Raw genomic sequence first — 13150 nt, 5'->3', positions numbered from 1 at the left:
CCTCAGCACACCCAGGCCTCTCCTCGGCCATGCGAACTCCTGAAGGGGGCCCTAAGGGGCTTCCACAAATGCCCTAACTTGGGGCTGCTTTGGGACCACACACACATCTCCGCAGGCACACCCTGCCCCATGGCTTGTTGGTTACATGCCAGTCTCTGGTTGTCCCTGTGCTCCCTGGGAGAAGGATGGGCCGCTTCCTGGCTGGCCCCATCACCCCACCATTGCCCTTGTACCCCCTCAAGGCCACCTGCTCTGCGGAGGCCCCAACCCACGAGGAGCACCAGTGAGCTCCAGGGGAGCACTGGTAGGCCCTCACCCTCCACCCAGCCCCAGCACACCTGGCACCCTCAGGGAAAAGCCACCTGGTAGGACTCACTAGGCCTCCAGTGGCCCACTCAGGCCCAGAGTAGCCACCCACACCTGAGCCCCAACACCCCTCCAGTCAGCAGAGCCAGATGGTGCCCACAGGACAGCTAGGCCGGCCACCCTGCCTGTGTTCCCAGTACCTCTAGTTCTCGCTGCTGAGCCGCCTGAAGCACAGGCAGGTTGTGGGGCCGGCAGGCCTGCTGGGCTTCCTGGTGCTTCTGCCGCAGCGCCTGCCTGAGCACTGGGAGGGATGAGAGCCGGTCAGCAGGCGGTGGGACTCGGCAGCAGCCCTCACCCATGGGCACCTGCCTTGCCAGCCCAGCAGAGCAGCCAGGCCAAAGGCGTATCTGCAGTGGACGCCAGCCTCCTCCATCTTCCTACCCTACTGTCACCCAGGGCCGGGCCCTCCAATGGCAAGTCTCCAGGGGACTCCAGAAGGTGCGGGGGGACTGAAAGAAGGTGGGGTGGGGAAGACTGGCCAGGTGGGGCCAAAGCTGCAGCCCCAGACCCAGGGCAGCTGGAGGAGGCAGGTGGGAGGGAGGCTGCAGTCTGAGGGCTTCAGGGTCCCCATGGCCACAGGCCACTGGACATCTACTCAAGTGTCGGAGACCACCTCAGACAAAAGCACAGGAAAGGAGCAGGAGGAGCGGGGTCGCTGAGCCTGAGTGTGGGGCCTCTGCCTACCAGGGGTGTGCTCGGCCCCTCCACCCTTCAGGGTGGGCAGCCCCCTCCCCCATTTGCAGTTCCCAGCTCTGGCACAGCGCCAGACGGAGAAGGGTGGGCAGACCTGGGAGGCCCAAGTTTGGGATGAGCTTGGGGCACCATAAGCCTGTGCGGCTTTGAGGAGCTCACCCTCAGCCACCAAGTAAAGCTCCACGGTCCCTGCTGAACTGTGCACAAACACAGATGTGTGCAAACTCTCTAGTCTGAGGGGAATGTACAGAGGACGCGATCATGGGACATAAACTACCATGAAACAGAACATGCAGCACCCCGCAGCTGGCGCCAGTGACCAGTAAGTGCCAAATGGCTACAGCTCCCCAGGAAGGAGGGGTCCCTGGCCACAAGAAATGTGAAACCCAACACTCTGTTCCTGGGAAGAGCCCTGATGTTGCAGCTCTTCTCTGGTGGCAAGTTTCCAGGGAACTCCAGGGTCCCTGAGGCTCCCCTGCAGGTAGCTGGCTCCCTCTGTGCCTGCAGCCTTCCCCGATCTCCTGTTTCTTGGCATTCTGTACACACCTCAATGATGGCATTTATCACATGAAATATGTTTCAAACCAAGAGCTCCCTCGAGACATCTCCATAACACAGGGAAGCAGGGAAATGTCATCTCCTTCACTCTACTGATCAAACATTGCTACAAGTGCCAGGCCCACTACCAGATTCCACTAGGTAGGCAACCAAAAGGCAAGAAGAGAGCCACGCCGGCTGCCTGGGCAGAAGGGCCCTGGCCTTAGACATGCCCAGGGAACACAAAGGAGGTAGGAGCAGCCACTCACCCCTGCCAAATCAGAAAGGAGAAGCAGAACGTCAACGCAGGCATGCCTGCTGCTGGTGGAACCAGGGCCTGGCCCAAACAGCAATGGGCCCAGGGAGTTATTGAAACTCCCCATCCCACTAGAAGGGACCAGGGCCCTGTGGAAAAATGGCCGATTCCAGGACTGAGACAGGGAGAAAACAAAAGATGAGCCTGAACACGCTCTGGAACCAGAAAGCAAGGAAGTGCTCACGGAATGATGGGGAGGCATCTAAAGGAGCCTGGAGCGCCCCCACTGGCCACACATGGCACAGTCTGAGCATCAAGGACTGAGCCATGCACTTGGGATTAAACTGTATGCCTCTTACAGCTCAATAAAAAATTTTAAAAAGACAATCGCCCAGACATTTAGGGGAAGAAGTAATGCCAAATCTACACAAACTCTTCTGGAAAACAGAAGAGGAGAGAACACTTCCAAACTCATCCTATACGGCTGGCAAAAACCCTGATACCCAAACCAGATGATATTACATGAAAACTATAGACCACAGTTTGTCATGAACATACACCAAAAAATTCTTAAGATTTTAGCAAATCAAATCCAGCGTACATAAAGAGGATACTACAGCATGACCAAGTAGGATGGAATTCAAGTAACTGTAATTCACTGTAGTCATAGAAAATGATTCACCATGTGATCATCTCAAGAGCTGCCAAAAAGGGGTCTACCAAAATCCGACATCCATTCTTGATAGAAACACGAATCCTGGAGCAGATGGACAGTGCCTGCCTTCTGGGGAAGGGCGCCTTCCACCGCTAGGAGGAATTTTTGCCACATTAAACCTGCTTCTAATCAGGCTTCTACCAGCAGTCCAGTGTACAGGAAACCCAGAGAGTGGAGAAGCAGGTTAAATGCACGAGGAAGCAACCTGATAGATCCACAGCAGGGCATTTGCCCTGGACTCTACACAAAGTCAATGCCACGATAAATGCTGGGGACTGTTCCAGAAGCAAAGAGACCAAAGTAGCCAATTGTAGTATATGAACTTGGACTGGATCCTTACTTATAAATCAACAATTTGCCACAAGTTAGGTAGCATGATGTGGCCGTGCACTGAAAGTCAGGAGACACCCAGAACAGTTAATTTCTCAGGGGGCTACCCTCGGCAGCTGTGTAGGAGACCACTCTTGTTCTAGAGAACTTGCTCCCAATCCGAGGCCAAGGTTGACCCCACCCCCCGGTTGTCTGGAGGCATTCTTGGTTTTCCGGACTAGGGACGGTACCCCTGCCATCCTGCAATGCGCAAGACAGCATCTCACCATAGACTTACCCAGTCACAAATGTCAACATTGCTGGGTTGAAAATCCTGGTCTCCAGGAACGCTGAAGACTCTAGGTGAACCGCTATGCTGTTACATGCACGCATTTTGGGATATCAAGCACTAGAGCAGAACGTTCACTACTGAACTTTCAGCGGCGAGCACAAGCGCACACAGTAGACTATCTTTTCAGCTTTTCTAAGTGTTTCAACTTTTAAAAGAAGTTTGGGAAAAATAAAATAGCGAAGGTTGAAATCTGATGGTGCAGGGGGACCTGGCCTATATAATTCGCAGGAAAGGACTCCCAAGCCCACCAAGCATGCGGCTCAAGTGGGAAGCTCTTCGGGTTTGGGAGGGCGCCACAGGAGACAGTGCTTAGGAATTTGATGTGCAACTGGAATGAGGCCCTGCGAGGTCTGAGAGGGAACTGACCCTGAAAGGCGCTCGCTGCACAGCTGTCAACAGACCTCCAACTACTGAGGGGCAACGCAATCAGTGCCACCACCAGAGTCTGCCTGTAGGCCAACCAGGCACCGAGGCCTAGGGCCGTCCGGTCTGGAAGGGGCTGGGGCACAGGGAAGCCCGAGCAAGGAGTTTCTGCTAAGAAGTGGGGGCTGCAGCAACTGAAAACAAAATTGGTTGGACCCACTGGTCACTAAAAAGGCGCTGTCTCAGTCTCCGCGCCCTTGATTTTGTTAATCTTAGGGACCTTTTTCGAACACTCCCAAGGAAGGAGCCGATCTGCACAGATACCAAGAGCTGCCGGGAGGCGCAGACCCCGAGGAGGAGGCACCTCGTCCCGCTGCCCCCGCGCACCTCGGTGCTCGTTCTGCAAGCGCAGGCGCTGGTTGTACAGGCTCTTTTCAGTGAGGTGCTGGATCTCCAGTAGCCCCTGCACGATTTCGAACACGGTGCCGTCGAGAAGCGCCAGGGCCAGGTCGCTGAGCGTGGTGTAGGACAGGCGCTGCTGGAAGGAGCTGCGGGGTAGGGGGGCGCGGTGAGCCCTGGAGCGACCCGACACCGCCTCGGCAGGCCGCCGCCCGCCCGCCCGCGTACCTGGGCAACTCCTTCACCAGGCTCTGCAGCGCGGACAGCAACTGGTAGTGTCGCTCTTGCTGCCGGGTACCGTCCGCCACCTCCTCCAAGGCGCCCGCGTATCGCTCCATCGCGCGGACGCCCGGCAGCCGCCGGCGGCAGCAATGAGCTTCCCCAACCTCACGTCATCCCGAGCGCGGCGCGTCCCGCCCCTTTTACGACAGTCCCGCGAGCGGAGCGTCCCGCCCCCTTTTACGACAGTCCCGAGCGCGACGCGACCGGCCACCTGTCCTGGCCCGCGCCCCGCCGCCTGCTCATTCAGAGGGAGGCGCGCCTTGCCCCTCTGCGGAGACTCCGAGGAGGGTTTCGCTCAGCCCAGGCTTGCACCTGCCTGCTCCCTGCGCCACCTTAGAGGCGAGACTCCGCCACCTGGATATCGCAGGGCCATGGAGAATCCCACCGGCCCTTGCTGTGTCAGTGCGGGCTGAGGTCCCGGCTCCGCGCCGGCGAGCCTGCAAGGTGGACTGTCCCGGTCACCCGCCTTCCCCCAGAGGGAGGGCGCTCGGGCCAGAGCCTACAGAACCTGGGTCTAAGGCATCATCTGCGTCCGAGCAGTGGCGCTGGGGTCTGTCTGCGTCCTCCCCACCCCCGGGGTGAGACAGACGGGACCACCCTAGAGCCTCTGGGGCAGGACAGTCGGAGCCAGAGTCCCCATCTGGGCCTGCATGGTCGCCCGGGGCTGCCCGGTCCCCAGCCCGTAACCCAGACTGCGCTCTCCCCGCTCCCCAGGCCAGCTGCTGGGCCGGGGCTGGGGGGCTTCTGGTGGCTGGGGCTGAACCGGCTAGGAACAGGCTTTAATAGGAGGGGTTGGGGTGGAGGAAAGGCTTCTGCAAAGGCCCTGCCAGAATCAGGTCAGGTGGATGGACGAGAGGACCGGTGTGCCAGGCTGCGGAAGCCAGCGCAGGAGACAAGGGCGGGGGCTGCCCATTACAGAGGCTGCTGGGGGCTTGTCCGAAGAGCGGCAGGGGGCACGGAAAGGCTTGGGGACACAGACACGCTCAGACTTGCGTTTCACCGGGCACTCTTTAGCTGCCTGCGGGGTGGCTGGACTGTGTGGGATGACCTGCTTTGACTAGGTTAGGAATTATGACTGGTTTCCAGAGAGAACATTGGTTAGTGATTGGCTATGAGGGAGAGGGGGCGTTGAGCCAACTGGGGTCCCTCTGAAGCGCCAGCAAAGTCTCTGGTTTTCTCCAGCATCTGTTTCCTCAGTCCCTGGCAGGATTGGCTCCGCTGCATGCCATGTCTGTGTGATCCCTTCCAGCCAGCAAACCAGGAGTGAATAAAGTGAATAATGACAACGAGCGCTCAGGCCACTGCCGTGGAGGGTGGACCACAACCCAGAGCTGCTCATGCGCCGGGCACCCTGGCCTCCAGGTCCCTCGGAATGGCAGGAGCTGGAGGTGGGACTGGAGACCGTGGGAGCTGAGCCTGCAGCAAGTGACCAGGAGCCAGCTAGGGCTGGGCTTGGTCATTGACACCTCCCCCGTAGGTCGTGAGTGGGATAAGCAGCCCAGCTGCTGTGGCCAGCTGGTCAATACTGTCACCAGCTCCGGGGGTCTGCCAGGTGGGGTGGGGGCTGTGAGCCACAGCAGGAGCGAGCCAGGCCTGGGTTTGGACACCTGCTGCTCTGCCTCGTCTGGGTGCTGATGCAGGAACGCCCCTTCTCCCACCCTTGGTGCAACATCTGACCTGAACCAGCTTCCCCAGCCCAGCAACACTGCTCCCCTAATGTGGATGTCAACCTAAAGAAAGAAACTGAACCACAGTTCATATAGAGAGTTTGTCTGGGCCAAGGCTGAGAGAGCTGCCCAGGACACACCAAGTTGCCCTGGGAGTGCTTCCTTCAGCCTTATCACAAGCACGTTTTTAAAGACTGAAGGGGACAGGGAGTGGGCTGATACGAAGTCAGCAGGAATTCTGACTGCTTTCCAGAGAGAACCTTAGTGACTGGCTATACAGTGTTGGACTACAGGGTAAGAGTTATGGTGTCTAGTGCATGGCTTTTTATGTCTACTTGGCATCAGTCTAGAACCCACAGAGCAATTGGCTTCAAGAGGTCTTTAGTTCAAGTGGGATGTGACTGCTGTTTCATTCCAGTGCCTCTGTGGGCCAGATAATTAAAGGGGGCTCACATTCCTCAGATAAAAAAAGTTCCTTTTCGCATTAGGAGAAATATGTAATGTAGATGATGGGTTCGTGGACGCAGCAAACCACCATGACACGTGTGTACCTATGTAACAAACCTGCACGTTCTGCACATGTACCCCAGAACTTAAAGTATATATATATATATAAAATAAACTTCCATTGTGCTGACAAACACACACACACACAGTTCCTTTTCTTTTTCATGGACATGAGCAGTGGGTCACTCAGGCATGGGGACTCCTGGACCACCTCTGGGTCTTCAGGGAGGCCCTGGTCTGGAAGGAGGGGCCTCATCCTCCAGAGCCCCAGGGATGGGTGATGCGTGTGTAGGAATGGGGGAGCTGGTGCACAGACGTGCGTGTCCCCTGTGTGTGTGGACACGGTGGGCGCCATGGCTCTTCACGTCGGGTGCTATCCACCGAAGGCCTTTGCTCTGCGGCCACTGTCCACCTCCATTTGGCCTCCCAAGTCCTCCAGGCTGGCTGGTGACACCTTGGGTTAGTGTGGGGTGACTGGTGTGTGTTGGGGAGCTGCAGGTCCCCTGTCTCTGACACAGGTGTGTCTGGGCAAACACCAAGGTTTGAAGGGATGGGCACCTGTGTGTATGTGTGTGTGCACGTGTGGCAAAAGGCTTTCCTGCGTGGCTTTTGTGTGGGTCTGTCTTTGAGTGTCACATGTGCCTCTCTGGTGTCTCTGTGAGTTTCCGTGTGTCAGGTTGTGTGTCCGTTGTGTGGACAGAGAGACAGCTCTGCCGTGGGGCCCTGAGCCATTGCAGGATCCCCACAGGCCACGCAGAGGTACGCACAGCAGCTGACCTAAGCCTGCTCCTCCCAGAACATCAGGCTGCACCCAGGCCACCTCTCACTCCCTCTGTCTCCCGAGACTGCTCCTCACTGCCTGCCTCGCTGGCCCTGGTGAGGGGGAGGCTGCCTGCCCCCGGCCCCCACAACAGAGCCACAGATGAGGATGCCGCCCGGCGCAGTCTCCAGGGGCTGCTCCGCAGTGGGTGTCCCGCAGCGCGTGCTCTCTGACCCCTTTTGTTTCGGTGCTGTCCTTTTTAGTGTGTGGCACCAGGACGGGAGGGAGCTGCCACCTCAGGCTTCTCTTATTTTCACTCTGTGAGTAATCAGCTCCGAATGAGAGGGGCTCATTGTGTCTTTACTGTCCAATCAGTCAGGCCTTGGCCTTGGCGTGTCTTGCATGTGCTTGACCAATGTACTGCCCGTGGGGTCTGGTGGAGGCACAGCACCCTTTTGGAAGACAGGGTCTGTGCAGACCAGTTACGGGTGACATTTCCTGGGCACAGCTCTTGCCTAAGAGGTGTGGGATGGGAGGAGGGCAGGGCCTCCCACTGTCCCACCAGCAAAATGGGCAGTGTGGCCAGCTCCTCAGGACCCCAGAGCATTTGCTCCAGGTAGATAAAATGTTGCGGTGTTGGGTGCAAGAGTAGGATTGAAACCAGCCACCCAGTTGGTGCTTTGTTACCATCAGAAGTGTTTGCTGAGTCAAAGCAAATGGCCACTCAAAACCGAGTGGGCTGAGTGTGGTGACTCACACCTGTAATCCCAGCACTTTGGGAGGCCAAGGTGGGCAGACGGCTTGAGGCCAGGAGTTCAAGACCAGCCTAGGCAACAGGGCGAGAGCCTGTCTCTACAAAACGTTTAAAAAATTAGCTGGCGTAGTGGCATGTGCCTGAAGTCCCAGCTACTTGGGAGGCTGAGGTGGGATCGCTTGAGCCCGGGAGGTCCAGGCTGCAGTGAGCCGAGATTGCATCACTGTACTCCAGCCTGGGCGACAGAGCAAGAACCAAATAATAAATAAATAAGTAAGTAAATCCATCCATCCACCCCAGAGTGAGTCAGCTGGGGCTGAGAAGGCATGCCTGCTGCTGCGTTGCTCCTCCCTGAACGACAGGATTCCCTGGTTCCAGCCAGGAGACGATGATCAACAGCCACTGCTATAGCGGTGCCCAGTTAAAACTCTATAGTTCCTGTTTCTGTAAAAAAAAAAAACAAAAACAAACTAAAAAAAAGGAGTGAATACCTCTTAACTCTTTCTATAAGGCCAGCATTACCCTGATACCAAAGCCAAAAACACTGTAAGAAAATAAACCAACAGATCAATATGCCTCTGATCATTGATGTAAAAACCCTTTAAAAATACTAGCATAATGGGCGGGGTGCAGTGGCTAATGCCTGTAATCCCAGCACTTTGGGATGCCAAGTCAGGTGGATCACCTGTGGTCAGGGAGTTTGAGACCAGCCTGATCAACATGGAGAAACCCTGTCTCTACTAAAAATACTAAATTAGCCAGGCGTGGTGGCACATGTCTGTAATCCCAGCTACTACTTGGGAGGCTAAGGCAGGAGAATCACTTGAACCTGGGAGGCGGAGGTTGCGGTGAGTCGAGATTGTGCCATTGCACTCCAGCCTGGGCAACAAGAACGAAACTGTCTCAAAAAAAAAAAAAAAAAAAAAAAAAAAAAAAAGGTAGGAATTAACTAAGGAGGTGAAAGACTTGTACAATGAAAACTATAAAACATTAGTGAGAGAAATTAGACATAAATGAATGGAAACATATTCCATGTTAATGGATTGGAAGATTTTATATTGTTAAGATATCAATAATACCCAAAACAATCTATAAATGTAATGCAATCTCTATCAAAATACCATGCTTTTTTTGCAGAAATAGAAAAACCTATCCTAAATTCATATGAAATATCAAAGGGCCCTGAACAGCGAACGTAATCTTGAAAAAGTAGAACAGAGCTGGAGAACTCACAGTTTCTGATTTCAAAACTTACCACAAAGCTACAGTAATCTAAACAATGTGGTACTGGCATGAAGATAGACATAGAGACTGACAGAATAGAATACAGAGCGTAGATTTACAGTCAAATGATTTCTGATGAGGGTACCAAGACCATTTAATGGGGAAGAACAACCTTTTCAACAACTGGTGCTAGGAAAACTGAACATCCACATGCAAAAGAATGAAGTTGGATCTTCACCTAATAGCACATACAAAAATTAACTCAAAATGGAACAAAGACATAAATGTAAGACTAAAACAATAAAACCCCTAAAGGAAAACAAAGAGGAAAAGCTTCATGACATTGGATTTGGCAATGATTTCTTGTGTATGACACGAAAAGCACTAATAGCAAAGGAAAAAGTAGACAAATTAGGCTTCATGAAAATTAAATATTTATGTGCATCAAAATACAATATTAACAGAGTAAAAAGGCAACCCACAGAATGGAAGAAAATATTTTAAAATCACATACTCGAATATCATTATTCCTGATAAAGGAATAATAGACAGAATACATAGAGAACTACTAAAACTCAACAACAAAAAAACCACCAACCCAATTTAAAAAATGAGCAAAGCAGCCAGGCACTGTGGGTCACACCTGTAACCCCAGCACTTTGGGAGGCTGAGGAGGGTGGATAACTTGAGGTCAGGAGTTCAAGACCAGCCTGGCCAACATGGCAAAACCCAGTCTCTACAAAAAAACACAAAAATTAGCATGGTATGTTGGTGCATGACTGTAGTCCCAGCTACTCAGAAGTCTGAGGCACAAGAATCACTTGAACCCGGGAGGCGGAGGTTGCAGTGAGCTGAGATCACAGCACTGCCCTCTAGTCTGGGTGATAAGAGTGAGACTCTGTCTCAAAAAAAATAAATAAAATAAAATAAAATAAAATAAAGGACTTAAATAGACATTTTTCTAAAGGTATACAAATGGCCAGCAAGCACTTGAAAGGATGCTCAACATCATGAATCATTAGGAAAATGCAAACCAAAACTGCAATGAGACACCACCACACACCCATTAGGATGAACAGTATGTTAAACAAACAAACAAACAAAACAAAACAAAACAAAATCAGAAATTGCAAGCGTTGGTGAGGATGTGGAGAAGTCAGAACCCTTCTTCATTGTTGGTGGGGCTGTATGATGGTACAGCGGCTGTGGAAAACAGTACGACGGTTCCTCACAATACTAAAAATGGAATTGCCATATGCTTCAGCAACTCCACTTCTGGGTATATACCTGTGAACCCAAAATATCTCAGACAGGTCTCAATCAGTTTATTAATAGAAAGTTCATTTTGCCAAGTTTAAGGACACACCTGTGACACAGCTTCGGGTGGTCCTTGATGACATGTGCCCAAGGTGGTCGGGGCACAGCTTGCTTTTATACATTTTAGGGAGACATAAGACATCAATCAATATGTGTAAGATGTACATTGGTTCAGTCTGGAAAGGTGGGACAACTCAAAGAGGCAGGGTCGTCCAGGTCATAGGTAGATAAGAGACAAACTGGTGTATTCTTCTGAGTCTTTTATCAACCTTTTACTGAATACATAATTTGGTCCGGCTCAGTGAATTTGCATTTTTACATAAACAACAGGCAGAGGAGGGAATCCAATATGCATCTGTCTCAAGTGAGCAGAGGGATGACTTTCTGTCCTACATATTTGAAGATCAGTTATCAGTTTATATTGCCAGGGTGAAATTCAACAGAACTGTTTTAGGGTGAAGATCTTGAGGCCCACAGGAATTTCCTTGTAGGTAAATTGTAAGGGAGGTATGTAGCTGTTTTTGTTTTGTTTTGTTTTGTTTTGTTTTGAGATGGAGTTTCACTCTTTTTGCCCAGACCGGAGTGCAATGGTGCAATCTCAGCTCACTGCAATCTCCGCCTCCCGGGTTCAAGTGATTCTCCTGCCTCAGCCTCCTGAGTAGCTGGAATTACAGGTCCATGCCACCATGCCCAGCTACTTTTGTATTTTTAGTAGAGATGGGGTTTCACCATGTTGGCCAGGCTGGTCTTGAACTCCTAACCTCAGGCGATCTGTCCACCTCAGCCTCCCAAAGTGCCGGGATGACAGGCATGAGCCACCACACCCAGCCACTGTCTTTAATCTTTGTAGCTATCTTATAGGAATAAAATGGGAGGCAGGTTTGCCTGACATAGTTCCCAGCTTGACTTTTCCCTTGGCTTAGTGATTTTTGGGTCCTTAGATTTATTTTCCTTTCATATACCCAAAAAGAATTGAAAGCAGGTTCTCAAAGAGATATCTGTACATCCATCTTCATAGCAGTATTACTCACAATAGCTAAAATACGGAAACAAGCCAAGTGTTCATCCACAGATGAACAGATACACAAAATGTGGTCTGTGTATACAATGGACTATTATTCAGCCTTAGAAAGGCAGGAAATTCTAACACACGCTACTACATGGATGAACCTTAAGGACATTATGCAGAGTGAAAGCCACAGTATGATTCCACTCACATGAGATATGTTGAATAGTCTAAATCATTGACAGAAAGTAGAATGGCGGTTGCCAGGGCCTGGCGTGAGATGGGAATGGGGAATACTGTTTAGTAGGCACAGAGTTTCTATTTTACAAGATGAAAAGGATTCCAGAGCTAGGCAGTGGTTATGGCTGCATAACATTAGGCTTGTACTTAATATCACTGAACTGTACACTCAAAAATGGTTAACGTGGTAAATTTTATGTTATGAGTAATTTATGACAATAGAAAAAACTGGGGGAAAAGGTGAAGGAGAAATACTTTCTCACATACATAACAGTTGAGGGAAGTTGTCTCCAGGATGCTTACCTCTACCTCACAAGAAATGTTAAAAGAATTTCTTCAGCGAAAAGGAGAATGATGTAAGTCAGAAACTCAGATCTACAGAAACGAAAGAAGAGCAATAGAGAAGGAAGAAATAAGCTAAAATAAAAACTTTTATGTTTATTCTTAATATAGTTAACAGATAACAATTTGTTCAAAATAGTAGTAGCAACAATGTATTTGATGACTACAGCTTACATTTAAGTGACATGCATGACACAAGGAACCGGAGAGAGGAGTTAGGAATATTTTGTTGTTGTGAGATACCTGCATTACCTGTGAGGTAGTAGAGTGTTATTTGAAGGTGGACTTGGATTGGTTGTAAATGTGTATTGTAAACTCTGGGGCAACCACTGAAAAAAGTAAAAAAAGAAATGTAATTGACATGCTAAGAAAGGAGAGAGGCCGGGCGCAGTGGCTCACACCTGTAATCCCAGCACATTGAGAGGCTGAGGCAGGAAGATCAGTTGAGGTCAGGAGTTTGAGACCAGCCTGGCCATCATCATGAAACCCCACCTCTACCAAAAAATACAAAAATTAGCCAGGCATGATGGCACATGTCCATAGTCCCAGCTACTCGGGAGGCTGAGGCACAAAAATCCAGTAGGCGGAGGTTGCAGTGAGCCAAGATTGTGTCACTGCATTCTCCAGCCTGGGTGACTTGTGGTCCCAGCTACTCAGGAGGCTGAGGTAGAAGGATCGCTTGAGTCTGGGAAGTTGAGGCTGCAGTGAGCTATGATCAAGCTAGAGCACTCCAGCCTGGGTGACCAGCAAGATGCTGCCTCAAAAAAAAAAAAAAAAAAATCCTTAACATCACATGGCCAACCTTATTCAAGAGCCCAGGTTGTCTGGGCCCCTTCAGAGCTAAATTTCGGTGAAGTCAACACACAGCACCTTTCACTGTGGTCACTGGAGGTTCCCTCTTCATTTCTCCTACACTCTTCGCTCTCCCACCAGATCGCCCCAGAACTCCTCTCTCTTGCCACTGATGAACTGCTGTGGGAAAAACCTAATAGCGACTTTGTACCGCCCATCCTCCTGGACATCCTGGCAGCAGTCCGGGTGAGGGGCTCACCTGCGATTCC

The 13150-nt window shown here is 51.4% G+C and overlaps 1 protein-coding gene across 2 annotated transcripts in view; it reads right to left on the bottom strand.

The window, feature by feature from the left end:
* DGCR6L (DiGeorge syndrome critical region gene 6 like) overlaps positions 1 to 13150 on the bottom strand; it is a 197137-nt gene that overhangs the window by 1226 nt on the left and 182761 nt on the right. Inside the window, exons 2-4 of one of the 2 annotated variants that reach the window (XM_050746327.1) lie at positions 4219 to 4395; positions 3979 to 4139; positions 507 to 607 (exon numbers count right to left, since the gene is read on the bottom strand). In XM_050746327.1, coding sequence (XP_050602284.1) covers positions 507 to 607; positions 3979 to 4139; positions 4219 to 4328 — 372 coding nt within the window. In that variant the 5' untranslated portion in view covers positions 4329 to 4395. Of the gene's footprint in view, positions 1 to 506; positions 608 to 3978; positions 4140 to 4218; positions 4435 to 13150 lie in introns of those variants that run through there. The other variant, XM_050746326.1, reaches the window with a different exon arrangement.

Source organism: Macaca thibetana, chromosome 10 (assembly GCF_024542745.1).
Source record: "Macaca thibetana thibetana isolate TM-01 chromosome 10, ASM2454274v1, whole genome shotgun sequence".
Lineage (NCBI taxonomy): Eukaryota > Metazoa > Chordata > Mammalia > Primates > Cercopithecidae > Macaca > Macaca thibetana.
The sequence above is the reverse complement of the archived record's forward strand: the minus strand, read 5'-3'. Positions and strand labels throughout refer to the sequence as shown.